Consider the following 17959-nt stretch of genomic DNA (forward strand, 5'->3'; position numbering starts at 1 on the left):
CTTTCTGCCATAAGGGTGGTGTCATCTGCATATCTGAGGTTATTGAGATTTCTCCCAGCAATCTTGATTCCAGCTTATGCTTCATCCAGCCCAGTGTTTCTCATGATGTACTCTGCATACAAGTTAAATAAGCAAGGTGACAATATATAGCCTCAATGTACACCTTTCCTAATTTGGAACCAGTCTGTTGTTCCATGTCCAGTTCTAACTGTTGCTTCCTGAACTGCATACAGATTTCTCAGGAGGCAGGTCAGGTGGTCTGTTATTTCCATCTCTTTCAGAATTTTCCACAGTTTACTGTGATCCACACAGTCAAAGGCTTTGGCATCGTCAATAAAACAGAAATAGATGTTTCTTGGGAACTCTCTTGCTTTTTTGAAGGTCCAGCAGATTTGGCAATTTGATCTCTGGTTCTTCTGCCTTTTCTAAAACCAGTCTGAACATCTGGAAGTTCATGGTTCATGTACTGTTGAAGCCTGGCTTGGAGAATTTTGAGCATTACTTTACTGCCGTGTGAGATGAGTGCAATTGTGCATTAGTTTGAGCATTCTTTGGCATCGCCTTTCTTAGGGATTGGAATGAAAACTGACCTTTTCCAGTCTTGTGGCCACTGCTGAGTTTTCCAAATTTGCTGGCATATTGAGTGCAGCACTTCACAGCATCATCTTTTAGGATTTGAAATAACTCAACTGGGATTCCATCACCTCCACTAGCTTTGTTCGTAGTGATGCTTTCTAAGGCCCACTTGACTTCACATTCCAGGATGTCTGGCTCTAGGTGAGTGGTCACACTATCGTGATTATCTGGGTCATGAAGATCTTTTTTGTACAGTTTTTCTGTGTATTCTTGCCAACTCTTCATATCTCTGCTTCTGTTAGGTACCTACCATTTCTGTCCTTTATTGAGCCCATCTTTGCATTGTTCCCTTGGTATCTCTAATTTTCTTGAAGAGATCTCTAGTCTTTCCCATTCTGTTGTTTTCCTTTATTTCTTTGCACTGATCACTAAGGAAGGCTTTCTTATTTCTCCTTGCTATTCTTTGGAACTCTACATTCAAATGGGCATATCTTTCCTTTTCTCCTTTGCTTTTCACTTCTCTTCTTACAACTATTTGTAAGGCCTCCTCAGAGAGCCATTTTGCTTTTTTGCATTTCTTTTTTTGGGGGGATGATCTTGCTCCCTGTCTCCTGTACAATGTCCCAAATTTCCGTCCATAGTTCATCAGGCACTCTATCAGATCTAGTCCCTTAAATCTATTTCTCCCTTCCATTGCATAATCGTTAAGGATTTGATTTAGGTCACATCTGAATGGTCTAGTGGTTTTCCCTACTTTCTTCAATTGAAGTCTGAATTTGGCAAGAAGGAATTCATGCTCTGAACCACAGTCATCTCCCAGTCTTGTTTTTGCTGACTATATAGAGCTTCTCCATCTTTGGCTGCGAAGAATAGTAGCTATGAGAGAATCCAATTGATGGCACCACTGCCATTAACAAGAAGCCTGGAAAGACTCTTGGTGCCTGTCTCTCATTTCACTCACACATCCAATCAGAGAGTAAGCCTGTCTGTACTTGTAAATCTCTCCCAAATCAGGCCACTTCATGTTCCATGCTGCTCCAACCCTAATCCACAACAGCTTTTTCTACTGTGTTAGCTTCATAGTAGGTCCTCTTTCACTCACTCCTGAACCCTCTAATCCATTCCACTGAGTTCCGTTTCAAATATAAGCCTGAGGAGACCACTCCTATTTAGATTCTTTAATACCTTCACATTGCTCTTCGCACAGTTTCCCAAAATCATCATCATGCCTTTCAAGCAGTACTGCTGCTCTGCTCCTGCTCAGCTCTCCAGCTGCCTGAACCCCAGTAACAAGTACCCTTCGTGCAGTGCCCTTAAGTCTCCCTGCACCTCTTTCCTAAAAGCTCCTCTCTCTGCCTAGAAGCCCCTATCCTCATCGCAACCTAATTTTCTCTTTTCTATTTCTCTTCAGATTAAACATTCTTTCTCAGAGAAGTATTTCCTAAATTATTCCCTAACTTCAAAGACCAGGCTAAACTGCCTTTAGGGCCTCCCTGGTGGTCCAGTGGTTAAGAATTCACCTTGCAATGCAAGAGACACCTGTTCAATTCCTGGTCTGAGAAGGTCCCACCTGTGTCAGGGCAGTTGAGCCTATGTGCCACAAGTAGTGAGCCTGCACTCTGGATCCTGTGAGCTGCAACTAGTGAGCCCATGCGTCACAACTATTGAAGCCTGAACACCCTAGATCCTGTGCTCCACAAGAGAGGTTACCGCAAGGAGAAGCCTGTATTTGGCAACGAGAGAAAGTCGGGAAGCAGCAACGAAAACCCAGCACAGCCAAAAATAAACGAAAAAAAAAAAAAAAAGCTGTCTTTAGATTTGATCCGCTGCACTGGGATTCTGGATTAAATTCAAAAAAATTAAAATTAAATAATTGTGCAGTTAATTTATTAATAGCTCTTTTATTATGTGAAACCACTTTATTTACCATTTTATCCCCAGACATTAGTATAGTGTTATTCATAGAAATTCAAATTGTGGTTAAATAACAAATGAACATATAGAATGATAGAACAGTTTTTGAAATTATAAATAGAAATGTTTTATTCTTTAAAACTATATGTATATATGTATGACTGTATATACATATGTACATGTATGTATACATATACACAATTTATTCTATGTTGGTAGCAGATTAAATTCTGAAGGTATAAAATAGTTTTTAAATTTATTTTCCACTTTTAGTACCCTGTCTTCCCAAAACATGGTTATTCTAGAGTTCACTTACTTATATAGCATCCTCTTGGATCTCTCTCCACAGTCCCCATCAGAATTTTATCTTACTGGGTCACCCTCAACTTATCTGTTAACTTTCAACTTATTTGATATTTTCTGTTGCTTTCTTCCCTATTTTCCAGGTCTTTATTGCCCCTGTACTATATTCCCATAAAACCTCACAGAAATTATCTTATAATTGCATTTTTGAATTAATACCATCTGCTTTTATGTACCCCGCATACCAAGCAGTAGAATGTGAGGTTCCTGAATGTGAGCAAAACTACATGTAACATTTGACTTTATTTCTTTAGGAAATAAGTGTCCAAATGATTGTTAAATGAATGAAATAATTTTTAAATTTTTAATATTTAAAACTTTTTAAATATTACTACTACAGTTTCTTCAATTTTAAGAGGAAGCAGGGATCATAATAAATAGTTATATCCATTTTTATTTTACTTTAAATATGGTTTTCACATTTTTATTTTAAACTTTTTTTATAACTTATCTGTACTTTTTTTTTTTTTCTGTTGCAGCTTTCTTGTTAGTGAACTTTGTGTTCCAGACTTCTTTTGTGGAATTAATTTGATTTATTCTTCATAAATTCATAAACACTTCTTGAATGCAAAAACATAATAACTATTTTTAAGATAAATTACTGATAATTTTTGTATTTGATTCAGCATTTACAACAACACACTATCTGTCATTGACACATACATTGGCAACATCATTATCTTTTATGTTGAAAACAGTTATATTTTGACTTGTCATCTATATTTTCAGCTTTTTCATTACTGTATTTTTTTTAAAAAATTAAATTTTTATATTAGGGAATTATATAGCCTTCTTTTTTATCTTATCATATCCTATCCCAATATTATAATAATTAATGTTGAAAACAAAGTTTGTACAACTACCCAGAACCAAAAAAAATTGAATTGCAATATGAAAATACCTATTATTTTTTTCTGTTTGTTAAGTAATTTTTCTTTTTATAATGTTCCCTGATAGCTGTAATGAAAGTCATTACTTGAATCTTTAGTTTTGAAGATAATGTGCTAAAGCCTATTACTTATTCTAGTAGATTCCAGCCTTTTTCCAAAAGGTCTCATTTAACTGAATCACGAGACTCCAGAGGTGCATATGCCTTTACATTTTCTCATAGAAAAAGTACTATGTGGTAATAAAGACATAGAATAAAACAATACAATAATAATGATAATAGTATCAATGGTAATAAAACAATTACACAAGAGCACAATGCTTAACAAAGTAAAACAATAGTAATTTCACAAATATGTCCATTTTTATGAGAATAGCATATTTGGAACATGATAGCAAATGCAAGACTCTGTGCATGGTGCACTGATTAAAAGAATATTCTTTTGGGATATTATAGGAACTCCAGCTATCTGGATACTCATGTGCACAGGGGTTTTGTAACATTGCTAAGCAATTGTATCAGGTGTTCAGACTTAATTGATGGAATGCTGAATCTGAACACTTTGTGAATACTAGCATTTTACCAATTTAATTAATGAATAGTGAATTTTATAAATCATTAAGTGAGTTAATAGATTACCAGTAAATAGCTCTAAATTGTATATAATGACTAAATATATGAATTATAATCACATTTATATCATTTTGTGGCTGCTTCAAAGTACTTTCATGATCCATCAGTGGGTCATGAATGCTACTTTGATCTACATTGACTTTGTTACACATTTATCCTTGAACCTTATAATGTATTCCATTTGGTGTTACAAGCATCTTAGTTTTTCAGGCCCTGATATTTTACACATTCAATAAACTTAGTGCAGGTATTTCTGTCTTTTTTCATTTTAAAGGTTTTTAAAAAGTACTAATTCACCATATAATACTTTAACATATTCTTCTTACATTATATATTCTTGTAAAATTTAAGCATTGAGGAAAATGATTCTTCTTTCGATTTCCATCTTTCAATTTTGTCCTATGTGTTTAAACATACACATATATATATATAAACACACAAAATATCTACATATAATATTTATTTTTCATAGCATGTTTATATGCTACTCAAGTAATATTCATATTTCACAAATACCATGCCTATATATATTAGTATATATTTATAATTTTTATACTTGCATTTATTTTAAGTCAGTATTACATGTTGAAGATTGATGTTAACAGTATTATTCTCATAGTATTCCATAATTTTTATATATATGTCCAGTTTTGCACAGATATAATCCATTTTGTTTTCTATTATAAGCAAGCTGGAATGAATATATTTGAACATTTCCCTTTCGTAACAGTGGGATTATTTTCTTACGGCTGATAGTGATAAGAAAAATCTCTGTCTTATACAGTCTTCACATTTCAGAGTTTAATAGACACTATAATTTACATAGGAAGTATACAAATATACACATCCAGTAGTAGTTTATGATTGTCATATGCATTTATACAAATCTTTGCCAACACTTGGTTACTAAGCTATTTTTGCGTATTTGAATTAGGATTTTCTATAAACTTAAGAATGTGATTGTTAACAATGTAAGTATTCCAATTGCTCCAATTTATTCATTTATTTCTTTAACATTTAGTCCTGCTACAAATATATTAAGTATCCCTGCATAAATAGTGGTAACCAGTTTGAGTTTTGAAAGCTGTACCCCTTACAGCTTTCTGAATATTGATTAGGAAGATAGCCTTACAAAGAGAAGCCCTTTCTGTTTGTGATCTTAAATTCTATATCAGACTGTTAAAAACAGAAAAAGAGAAGGAAAGAAAATGTTCTAAATAATGACACTTTTGTATAAGTAATAGTAGGGCAGACTAAAATTAGGAAAGATATATGCCAAACCATTAACAATCTCTAGAAAGTGGGAATGTATAGAGTCAAAAGAAGAGACCCTCATTATTTTTGCATTGCATACCTATATCTAAATTGCATTAATGTGTTATAATTGTACTTTAGTTTAATTTTTAAAAAGATCAAGGACATGATAACTTGGAAAATTGCACTTACTTACCTTTTTTAAAAAAGTTTTACAGGCCTTCCTTACAAATTAGTATATATTCCTATCTTCTTATTACCCAGAGCTGTCAAATTTGTTCAAGTGATCGTAGCATATAAGTTTTATCTCTTTTAACATCTTTGGATTGTTGACAATTTGAACAATTCTTATAGAATATACTTAGAAAATCAGCATGTAGTTTGAGAGAAGGAAAGTGATAAAATCTAAGCAACAGTTTGCTACCAAGTACATGGGAGGTGAAATCTCTTACTTAGTAAGAAGATGAAGACCATTTTAAATAGCAGAGTTTTTATTTGGAATTACATTTTCACAGAGTTTAGCAGACAGTGAGTATTCCTTGTAAACTAAGTGTTAAACTAGACATAATGGAAAATTTGTATTGTTCTCTGAGAACACAGTTGTTCACAACACAAACTCATCAATGTTCAATTTAGATATGCATAGAGAAAAATCACTGGGCAAACCTTAGACTTAACCCCTCAGATGGGTAAATTGAGAGTCATTTCCAGAAGTTAGATTCCTCAAGAGGAGCTTCCTAAAGGCATGACTTTCAAGTTAGTTATTAAAGAAAATAATGGATTAGCAGGAAAACTCAGGGAATGTGTACCAAATAAAGAGGGAGTTTAATAACTTACTTACCTCAATGATTATAACATATGCAAAAACAATTGTCCAAAGAAGCCAATAAAATTACTTAAGATCTCTTTCCTTTTTGTTCTGTTTTCCAAATTGTAGTTGAAATCTGGAGAGACAGCTGCCAACATTGCTAGAGAACTGGCTGAACAGACAAGAAATCATTTGAATGCTGGAGATATCACTTATTCTGTCCGGGCCATGGATCAGTTGGTAGGCCTCCTAGATGTACAACTCCGGAACTTGACTCCAGGTGGAAAAGATAGTGCTGCACGAAGTTTGAACAAGGTAAGGACTTTAGTTACATGCATCTTTAAAGTTGTAGTAAAATCAGTGAGACTTCCCTGATTAATTTCTCTCTTTCCATAAAATTAGATCATTCTAAAGAAAATTGCTAGCTATATTCAATTTACTTCACTGTCTCATTATAATGCCCTTATTTGACTTTCAATCTAAGGAACAATAAATCAAAATCTCTTTAAATATATTTTGAATTATAATTCATTTTCTGTAGAATCCTGTTCTGGATGCTAAATTCTGACATGGTTAATATAGATAAATGCCACTTCTTTTATTTTTTTTCCCCCCCTTTCAAGCCTTTATTAATATGATTAACAGTAAAACAAATATCTAATCAATAAAGAGAAATTTAGAAAATAACAGTGAGAAAAGATATACATAATACATTATCAGTTCATTATATTATAGATTAAAAAAAAATTTAACCTAATTCATATCACATTTAAAAGCTCATTGGACAAAGCATTTGTTTTAATTTTCCTTTTGATTTTTAAGTAAATTATTTTGCATCACTACCATTATAACTTAATAGGTTTTAATGTGTTTCAGCAACTTTGAATTGTAAGTAATAAAAATATTTTTAAATTTTAAGGAATTTTATGGGTTTTAATTTACAGCTATAAATCTACAATGTATGTTTATATACATTATATACACATATGTAAAAATTTTGTATATAACTTATACAGACATAAGCATTGTATTTAAGTGTATAAAATATGTTTTATATATATTTATAAGGAGTATTATTTATGTAACAAAATTTCACGTTGTGAAAAGATAATAGAATTGCTGCCATTAGATAACATATATTCTCTTAATGGCATTTTTGTAATAAAGATGATCAGTTATTGAAACTGGATTTTAAGGCCTTAAATATCAGGGATAATCTTAATATCAGGGATACTTCAAACAGCAAGAATTTGGCAGCAACAGATTAATATCCTGTGGAATTCACTGAATGAATATTCCCCTTTAGAATGAAAAAATAACTTTACAGAGTGGTCTTTGTTATGTTTATTTCTTTTCTGTCTTATTTGACTAAGAGTCTCATGAGATGGAAGACATTTTTTAAATGATGATTGTTTGACATTAAAGACAAAAAAAGCTAGATATTTTATCTAGCAGTTTTTTCTGCAACTTCATCCTCAAAAAATAGATTCAGTTTTATCAGTTAGATAGAATTTATTACTAAGGGTGTTTTTTTTGGTTATTTTCATGCTTAAGTGAAAAGGAGTTATTTTTGTCACTCACATCCATGATAGAATCTCAGCCCAGCTCCTGACAGAATATAATCCACAGCTGTCTATATAATCTGGGCATGCTGTGATTTTACCAAGGCTTACTGGATGCTGTTAATGAATATCGCTGCCAGCTATTGTTACTATAATGTACTAGAAAAGTAGTAATTTCTATTAATGCTACATATCCATAACACTACTTGTTATAGAATATTTTGTATCTTTATTTAAAAATGATGTTGATGTCTGGCAATATCAGGTAAAGCTGGCAATTAATGTCACATTCTAACAGGCTACAGCTAATCAGCTTGCCTAGTCTGAATATCAAATAACTACATAATGGGCAATTTTCCATTTGTGAAGCTTTTTAATGCTCTCTTTTGTTTCTTATTTGGCTCTTTTCAGTTGTTTATATAATGTGGTTTGTCATATGTTAATTTGCATGATGGGGTAAAGAGATGGAATGGCAAAGGTTATTCACATGCTTCCTGGCTTGCTACCATTTTCTGTGATTCCCACTGTTCCCTGAAGCAGTTATAACCCAACAGATTTGCAAAGTCATCTCGGTACAAATCGATTGTGTTCCACTTTGAAATACTGGAGAGTTTAGAGACCTTTTAAACCAAGACGCTAGTCAGTGGTCCAATGACAACACTGGCAATTTACTTGTACTCATTACTCATTTAATTCTTTAGAGGAGTAACTACTCTATGCTCATTGAAGAATGTATGAATTAAAGTTGGGAGAGTATTAGCCACACAAAAGGTATCAGAGTAACTGCTTCTTAAAAATGGGTAATTTTCTCCTTCAACAATCAAGGCTACTGAAGGAAAAAAAATACTAGAAGAGGAGGAAAACTACAATCTAATTTATAAAATTTGCAGTCATTTATTTAAACCAAACAAATATATGTATTAATTATTCATTTTATCACCAGGAAAAAAAATTTGGTACTGAATATGAGTTGCTGATAATCTTTTTCCCAGAAAAACATCATTCTGTATGTAAACAAATAAACACAGTCTTGTTATTCCACAAAAGTTTCTAAAATATGTAAAATCTTTTGGTCAAAACCATTCAAAGAAATTCTTCAAGAAATAAAAACAGAGATAAATCAGAAGATTAATCGCATTCTTTTAATCAGAAATTACTTAGCTCTTGGTATTTGTCTCTTAGAGTCAATGAGTCAAATGAATATGCATTTCTATTTTATCAATAAATAAAACTTTTTGTATGTATGAACAAATGGTTTGTGGTACATATTAACTATCTAAATTGTCTTTAAACCACAGACAATTTACTATCTTTAAAAAATGGGTTTCAAATTCTTGACATAATTTACTTACTTCACACATCTTCATCTGTGGCCCACAAGTTAATAACTAACCTCATATGAAATGAATCATGTCAAAAAAATAAAGTATATTGATTTTTACTAACTTCTACTAAATGTATTCTAAAATTTCTTTCCATCGTTAACAGCTTTATACCATCCAGTTATCACTTGGGTTCTGGAAAAGTATTGGTTACTATTTTTCAAGCCAATGCTGACATTTTGCTGCTGCTTAGCTGTCATTCTCTTCTAGGAAGTAGTGCCCAACAAAATAAGGTGTTTGTGTAGGTGTGTTCTTTTATTTTTCTTGTTTTCTTCTGTCACTAATTTGTTTTTTCTATTCTGTGTTTAATCTGCTGTCTTAATGGATTCAGCTTCAGAAAAGAGAGCGCTCTTGCAGAGCCTATGTCCAGGTACTTTCTGCGTTTTTATAAATGTGTTAAGTTGTTAAATTATCTCTGTTGGCAATCGCATGTATGGGAATCTGACAGAAAGATGATAACGTATTGAACTTGAAGAATTTCAGGGAGGGCATAGAGGGTGGGAATGGAAAGCTATATGAAAGAGCATGTGCTAAAAAGAAATTTGACAGTGACAGTGCTCTATCATACAAGAGGATCATAGACTAGCAAAGAGATGCAACTTTGGTGTGAGAATTTTGATCATCATTGAAAGGTGAGTTGGATATAATATATAAATCTCTAATTTCTTCAGAGGGGGCTATGAAAACATTTCACTCATATATTGATCTAGGTAATATTTGAGTAACAAGTCATCCAGAAATGACAATCAAATGAGACAACAGTTCCAGGATACTTGGAATGTTATACTTCTGTACCAAATTGATCAAGACATGCTGTAATGATTTGATTCTTTCACTCATTATAAGCACAGGAATCCCAAAGTGAATGTTTCAGTTAACATGTTGTAATTTGTTTCTAAGCAGGATTTAAAAAAAAAAAAGTTTGTTTGTTTATGAGTTCTTGTGGAAAGGAATCCCTGAAGCAAGCTTCACAGTTATTTTTAGAAGGAAAAGAAGGGCGTGGATGTCAGAAGATAGGAGAGAGAAGAGAGGAGAGAGGTGAAGGAAAGAACAAAGGAAGGGAGGCAAGGTCAAATGACAAAATAATTTAGTAATGACTTCACTCTGCTTTATTCAAGGTAAATCAATCCATGGGTTGCCAGAGTCAGTGCCTCACCGTCAGTAGCACACTCTTCCTGAGGGATATTGGGCAAGAGTTAGTTTTATGGAGACAACTCAAAACAAAGCAAAGGAAATTAGGGATTTCCTTATAAGACTAGCAGATCCAGTTTTCTAGGGTAAAGTGAGCTGGGTTAGAGGGTTGTGATTGGCTCCTTGACAGTCATTTCCCATAAATGCAGGTTTAGATTTGTGATATGGGCCCAGCTAGTGAGGCAGCTTCCATTCTGTGGGTTCCAATATACAAGATAACTTTATCAGAAGGAAGAAAAATATGAAACTGTGTAGCTGTAAATTTTATTCCCTATGTGGATATATCAGCATGTTTAAAAGGGAAGGTCAACTACATTTGTAAAGAAGGATGTCCTCAAGACCCAAGTTACTAGTTCTCAGATTGGTAGTCCAGAAATTAAACTGTATCTGTTTATTCACAATAAGGGCATTGTGTGAGACAGTCATTTAAAAGGGGGAAAAATATCTGCATAACAGAGGTGAGGAAGAAAACCTTTTAATTTGTATTTTTTCTTACAAAATAATGAACTGTTGTATATAAGAAACTGTTCAGATTTTTCCAATATTTTGGAAAATAAATTACTTTGGGAGGTTTATGTATATAGACTGCTTAGTGTGTGCAATAGATAGAAAAAATGAAGTACTCTTCAGAATTGAAAGCTGAGGATCATTTTTGAGCAATATTAGGATTGTTTTTGATTACAACCTATGTTATTCTTTAATGGGGCCTTGGAAATAATTAGACTTAGCCTTTCAATATTTAAATCTATGAAATGCATGGTCATTCAAATAAGAATCTCTGATGGAAAATTAATAGCACAGTTTATTCAATGGCTGATTTCCTGTTGTTATAATTGACTGGCTATGAATAAATGTTTCAGCTATTGACCAAACATCTGATAAGACCAAATACAAACAGAATATTGGTGAAGTGGAAATGCTCTGCTTGCTAATACATGACATTATTTCTATTCCTTTTGTATAGATCATTATTCTGTGAAATTCTATACTGAATAATACCTAAATCTTTAGTCTATTTGGCTTTTAAAGGTATGTTCTCTATTATCTCTATGTTCAGAGCACATTCTAAGCTACCTATGAAATAGGAATGAAATATGCTAGAAAGGTTTTTTGCACTAAATTTGAAAAAAAAAATTTATTAAAAGATACTTAAATTTTTTTTTTCCTTTCCATGGGCACATATTCTTCTAGATATGATTTTGACCATCTAAATACATTTAGCATTTAATTATTTAGAAGTACAGTGTCTATTTTATGAATTATCTAGATCCATTCATTACTTCTTGCTTCCCACTTTATTTCACACACACACACAGTAACAGTGAAATCTGGACTGTCAATAGTCAGCTATGATAACTGATCTATAAGTGAGCAATTAAAAGTCAGTTGCTTTGATTTTTTAAAATAATATATGAATCACCTAAAACTTATTATGCTTTTATATCAAGAATTTTAATGAAAATAAAAAAACTAGGTCCAATATATTTTATTTTTCATTATTCAGTTGCAATTTTAGATTACCCTAAAAGTTTTGTTGACTATTAAAATATAGGTATTCACATATGTCAAATTAAAATATCATTACCATATCCCAGACACAATGCATATATTCATTTAGAAGAGGGTTTTAAGTTTTATTCCAGAGAAGACAAGTAAGGCTTGTGTTCCATATGCATATTAAGTAGTTACCATATATATTATTACCAGGAGGGCCCATAGAGTTGAAGATGAGTGAATTGAAATCTGGAGAGATCCAATGACTGGAACTAGGTCACACAGCTGACACTGAAGGCACTAATGCTTCTATCCTGGTGCATCCAGTGCTTCTTCAAAACCATGCTTAAGAATAACAGTGATATATTATGAAGAATAAATCATTTATTAGGCATTGTGACCATCACTGTGAAAAGCATTTTGCATAAATTCTTATTTCATATTCTTTTGAAGGAACTATTAAAATTTACTGACATTCATTTTTTTCCATTTTAAATGCTTTAAAAGCAGAACATTTTCCTAGTTAAGAAATATGTTTTGATTTTTGCTGGCGGTTTCCTTTGTCCTCCAAATCCCATAGGTGGCGTGGACTCCCTGGAGGCTCATAGTCAATCTTGCTTGATGGTAATAGAGTCTTCCTGCCAATGTAGGAGATGTTGGAGATGGGGGTTCAATACCTGGGTCATAAAGATCCCCTGGAGGAGAAAATGGTAACCTACTCCAGTATTCTTGCTTGGAAAATCCCATGGAGAGAGGAGCCTTCCAGGCTACAGTCCACGGGGTTGCAAAGAGCTGGACACAACTGAGTGACTGGGCACACATGCATCGTTATTGATGTGAATCTTTTGAGTCATTCTTTGGAAACCACTATTACTTGCATAGTTAGGCCAAGAACTGATTTAACAATTAGTAAATAGCTACAAATTTTTTTTTAAAGACACAAATCTGGTTTCTTCTCTTCTTCCCATCCTTCCTTCCATTTTTCATTTTTTTAAAAGGTAGATAGTCTATGTCTTAAGTCTTACAAACTATTTGAAATAAGCTCTCTTTTTATTAGATTTTACTTATTTTATTTTATTTGGACTTAAAATTTACTCATTTATTTATTTTGTTTGTTTCACCTTCATTATCCACTAGAAATCTGTATCCTAGGTATCATCACTATAAAAGCAATCTCAGCTTCAACTGTTAAAAAAACAAACAAACAAAAAAAAAAACCTCACACAGTAGTTAACAAAAACATTCAAGAATTACTAGTTGAGCACATGTGCACAATAATCTTCTCAGTACTGGGAAAACAGCAGGGCCCACAACAGGTCAAAATGCCTGTCCACTCTCATAGGGTGAAATATCTAGTAGCAGAATATAAACAGTACATATATGGTATGTGAGATGATAATAAATGTTAGGGAGAAAAACAGAGCAAGAAATGCATCACTGAGGTGAGGTGACATTTGAGAAAAACTCTGAAGGGGTGAACTGTGAAGATATGTAGGAAAATGCATTCTAGCAAAGAAAACAGAAAGTTTCTGAGGTAGAAATATGCCTGTGTTGTCTAGGAAGCCAATGCAACTGGAATGAAGTGAAAGAGAAAAGGGTGACAGGACATCAAGGGCCCAGATCTGATAGACCTTTGTAAGGACTTCAGCTTTTACTCATAGACAGATAAGAAACCACTCCAGGTTTCTGAGCAGAGGGATGACATGGTCTGATACATTTTAAAATTAGAAAATAGATGATGGCAGGGAAGGTAAGGGCTGAAACAGGGTAACCATTTGGGCAATAACAACTACCTAAAATAGGATATGAGTATGGGATGCTCAAATAATGTTTCTGGTTCAAGATTTTTCCTTTTTTTTTCAAAGTGGAACAAATAGGATTTACTGTGTGGATCACAATAAACGGTGGAAAATTCTGAGAGAGATGGGAATATCAGACCACCTGACCTGCCTCTTGAGAAGCCTGTATACAGGTCAGGAAGCAACAGTTAGAACTGGACAGGGAACAAGACTGGTTCCAAATAGGAAAAGGAGTATGTCAAGGCTGTATATTGTCACCCTGCTTATTTAACTTATATGCAGATTACATCATGAGAAACACTGGGCTGGATGAAGTGCAAGCTGGAATCAAGATTGCCAGGAGAAATATCAATAACCTCAGATATGCAGATGACACCACACTTATGGCAGAAAGAGAAGAAGAACTAAAGAGCCTCTTAATGAAAGTGAAAGAGGAGAGTGAAAAAGTTGGCTTAAAGCTCAACATTCAGAAGACGAAGATCATGGCATCTGGTCCCATCACTTCATGGCAAATAGATAGGGAAACAGTGGCTCACTTTATTTTTCTGGGCTCCAAAATCACTGCAGATGGTGATTGCAGCCATGAAATTAAAAGACGCTTACTCCTTGGAAGGAAAGTTATGACCAACCTAGACAGCATATTAAAAAGCAGAGATATTACTTTGTCAACAAAGGTCCGTCTAGTCAAGGCTGTTTTTTCCAGTGGTCATGTATGGATGTGAGAGTTGGACTATAAAGAAAGCTGAATGCCCAAGAATTGATGCTTTTGAACTGTGGTGTTGGAGAAGACTCTTGAGAGTCCCTTGGACTGCAAGGAGATCCAACCATTCCATCCTAAAGGAGATCAGTCCTGAGTGGTCACTGGAAGGACTGATGTTGAAACTGAAACTCCAATACTCTGGCCACCTGATGCGAAGAGCTGACTTATTGGAAAAGACCCTGTTTCTGGGAAAGATTAAGGGCAGGAGGAGAAGGGGACAAAAGAGGATGAGATGGTTGGATGGCGTCACTGACTCAATGGACATGGGTTTGGGTGGACTCTAGGAGTTGGTGATGGACAGGGAGGGCTGTGTGCTGTGGTTCATGGAGTCACAAAGAGTTGGACATGACTGAGCACCTGAACTGAATTGAAGGGATTGTAAGGTGAAGTGTCTGGAAAAGAGAGATGTTGGAGTGACCCACAGTGTTTTGCCTGAGCAACTGGGAGAATGAATTTGCCCTTTACTGAAATGGTCTATCTGTGACCAATTTGAGAGGAACATGAAAAGAACTTCACTAAGAAGTATGTTAAGTTTCTTATTAGATATGCAATATTGATGGTAAATTTGCAGTTTAGGTATATGAGCTTAAAATTTAGCTGAACGGTCAGGCTAGAAGTAATCATTTAGTAATGTTTCAAAAACCAGTCAACCCTAAAGGAAATCAATCCTGAATGTTCATTAGAAGACTGATGCTGAAACTTAAGCTCCAGTACTTCAGCCACTTGAGGCGAAGGGCCAACTCAATTAGAAAAGACCCTGATTCTGGGAAAGATTGAAGCCAGGAGGAGAAGGGCATGACAGAGAATGGGATGTGATGGCCTCTCTGATTCAACGAACATGAGTTTAAGCAAGCTCCAGGAGATAGTGAAGGACAGGGAAGCCTGGCATGCTGCAGTCCTTGGGAACACAAAGAGTTGGACATGACTGAGCCACTGGAAAACAACAAAAGCAAAAACAATGTTTCACTTAGAGTGGCATTTTCAGTCAATGTTTCATTTCCTAGATGAGTTTATCAAGGAAATGAGTATAGAGAGGAGAGAATCTAGAGCTGAGACCCGGGACACTGTCATATGATGACATCCGGGAGAGGAAGAGTAACCAGCAGCAGAGACTAAAGAACTCCTTAAGAAGGAGGAGGGCCTGAAGAGTATGGCATCCAGGAGTCAACTCAAGTTCTTATCTCACACAAAAGAAAAGGATGTCAGGTGCTGCTGAAACTGCTCAGAAACACAAATACAGCTTTTCAGTGATAAAAGTAATGTCAACATTTGATGAATTTTAAAAGATTCTAAAGCCTGGATACATAAACATTTCTACCTATTGCTTTCTTTTTCTTTTTTTTTTTTTTTGGTCTTTAATACATACTTTCTGTGAACCAAAGTTGCTACTTGCACCTTTGACAAAGTGAAAATTGAATTATGCCAGTTTTACTTGTGTGCCTTTGGTGGATGAGACAAGAAAAGATTCTAACCTCCATTTATACTGCTAGGAAAAAATTAATGAGTATTTTCAAGTTCCTTGTTTGGTCACTTAATTGGCTGTGTGACAAAGAGCTCCGTGCTGCATGTCAAACAAGTTTTTGAGTCTTTTAATGATTTGTGCTTTGCTTGACTTGTGATACTATTCTTTGTGGCCTGTCAGGCTGGATATCCTTGTTAAAGTGGCTAGAATAAATTGCCTAGTGGTGTACATACAATGTAGTATATTAACTACAGCAACGGGGAGTACTTTTAGCAGCTCTTTCAAGAGATTTCAATGTTTGCCCATAAGCATCAAAGCCAACTCAAACTTTCATTTAATATAATTAAAAGGACATCTGAAAGTAGTTTGAATCGCACCAGGTTCTTGAGGTTTGGTAACCCTTTGTTAAAACACTATGAACTTAATATATTTCACAGCTTGATAAATCTGCACTTGATTTGTGTAAGAGAGAAAATATAAATCTGCACCCTGCATGTTTCTGGTGCCCTGAACCTATTGCTAAAAGACACTGAGATCAAAGAAAGTGACTTCCATGTAAAAGTAGTTTTCTTTAGATAAAGAAGATATAAGAATTCTTTTTTATACATTGTAGTCATTAAATACTGTTGTAAAGCAATTGCTGAATCAAAAGATAGTAAAACCATATGTAATATAAGCAGTGTAAATTATACAGACTATTATTTAAGATCTTGGATAGGTCAGTTCATAAATCTAATGATGTGAAAATCTCCAAAGGATAGAGACAGATGTTGATGATGGACTTTCTGCTTTGACGTGCAAAGAACATCATTTTGGGAATCTCTCAAAATCCCCATGGCTAGTGTGTCAGATCAGGCAGAGATGGCTGCTTTACAAAGTTATTTCCGACTCTTCCATTTTGCACATTTCCTATAAATCAACAAAATGTTCCTGTTTTCATATATATATATAGCTAGAATATATATATATATATGGTTTATATATATGGAATATATATATAGAATATATATAAATATATACATGTATAGAATATATATAAATATTTATACAGAATACACATAGAATATATATATATGGTTCATAAATGCTTCAGGAAGTAATTCTAATAAGGGTGGGAGTAAAAGACCTTTTATTTCTATATAAAATACTTTCACCTAAAACAAAAGTATTTTCTCACTTTTTTTTCACAAAATTTTATTCTCTCTTGTCTTATAACTTCTTGATTAAAGCCTGGATCATTATTTAATTGTAAAATTGTTCATTTAAAGTCCATTCTAGTGCATCATTGCTTTCTGAACATAAGTTTACCTTCAGAGTTTTAAATACATATAACATAAATATATATTATTTCTATGCAAACATAAGAGAGTACACATCAATTTACCTTACTATGTGTCTTTAAAGCCTTATGATCATATACCTAATGAGAAGACCAAAAATACACTTGAAATAGCATTAGAGATTTAAAATCCTACTTTCTGAACCTATCATGAGCATTTCTGGTGCAGGTTAGAAAAGAAATGGAAGCTTTAAAGTGTCATTGGCAGTAAAATAATTGCCTAATGACTTGGAACCAAACAAATGATTTTTTAATACTACTCCCAACAGAATTATAATTTTTATATTTTCACTGATCTCATGTATGAATTTTGTACAGTCAGTAGTCACAGAAACTTAACTATGGTAACTTAAACTGGGACTTTATTTTCATAAATAAAAAGGAAATGTAGTTGAAGCAGTTCAAGATTAGTATGAACACTCCATTTCAGAGACCAAGGCTTCATCTGTTTTTCTGCTGTATTGTCTTTAGCACCTGGGCTTATCTTCAAAATGACAAGATGCTTACTTAGCATCCAATCATCACTTCATGCT

At 33.8% G+C, this 17959-nt stretch overlaps 1 protein-coding gene across 18 annotated transcripts in view; it reads left to right on the forward strand.

The window, feature by feature from the left end:
* The window catches only part of ADGRL3 (adhesion G protein-coupled receptor L3), a 572691-nt gene that overhangs the window by 399315 nt on the left and 155417 nt on the right, over positions 1 to 17959 (forward strand). For 14 of the 18 annotated variants that reach the window (XM_068975496.1, XM_068975495.1, XM_068975497.1 and 11 more), the window contains 2 exons: positions 6567 to 6752; positions 9713 to 9751. In XM_068975496.1, coding sequence (XP_068831597.1) covers positions 6567 to 6752; positions 9713 to 9751 — 225 coding nt within the window. The remainder of the gene's footprint in view (positions 1 to 6566; positions 6753 to 9712; positions 9752 to 17959) is intronic. The other 4 variants (XM_068975499.1, XM_068975500.1, XM_068975501.1 and 1 more) reach the window with 1 other exon arrangement.

Source organism: Capricornis sumatraensis, chromosome 7, assembly GCF_032405125.1.
Source record: "Capricornis sumatraensis isolate serow.1 chromosome 7, serow.2, whole genome shotgun sequence".
NCBI classification, from domain to species: Eukaryota; Metazoa; Chordata; class Mammalia; order Artiodactyla; family Bovidae; genus Capricornis; species Capricornis sumatraensis.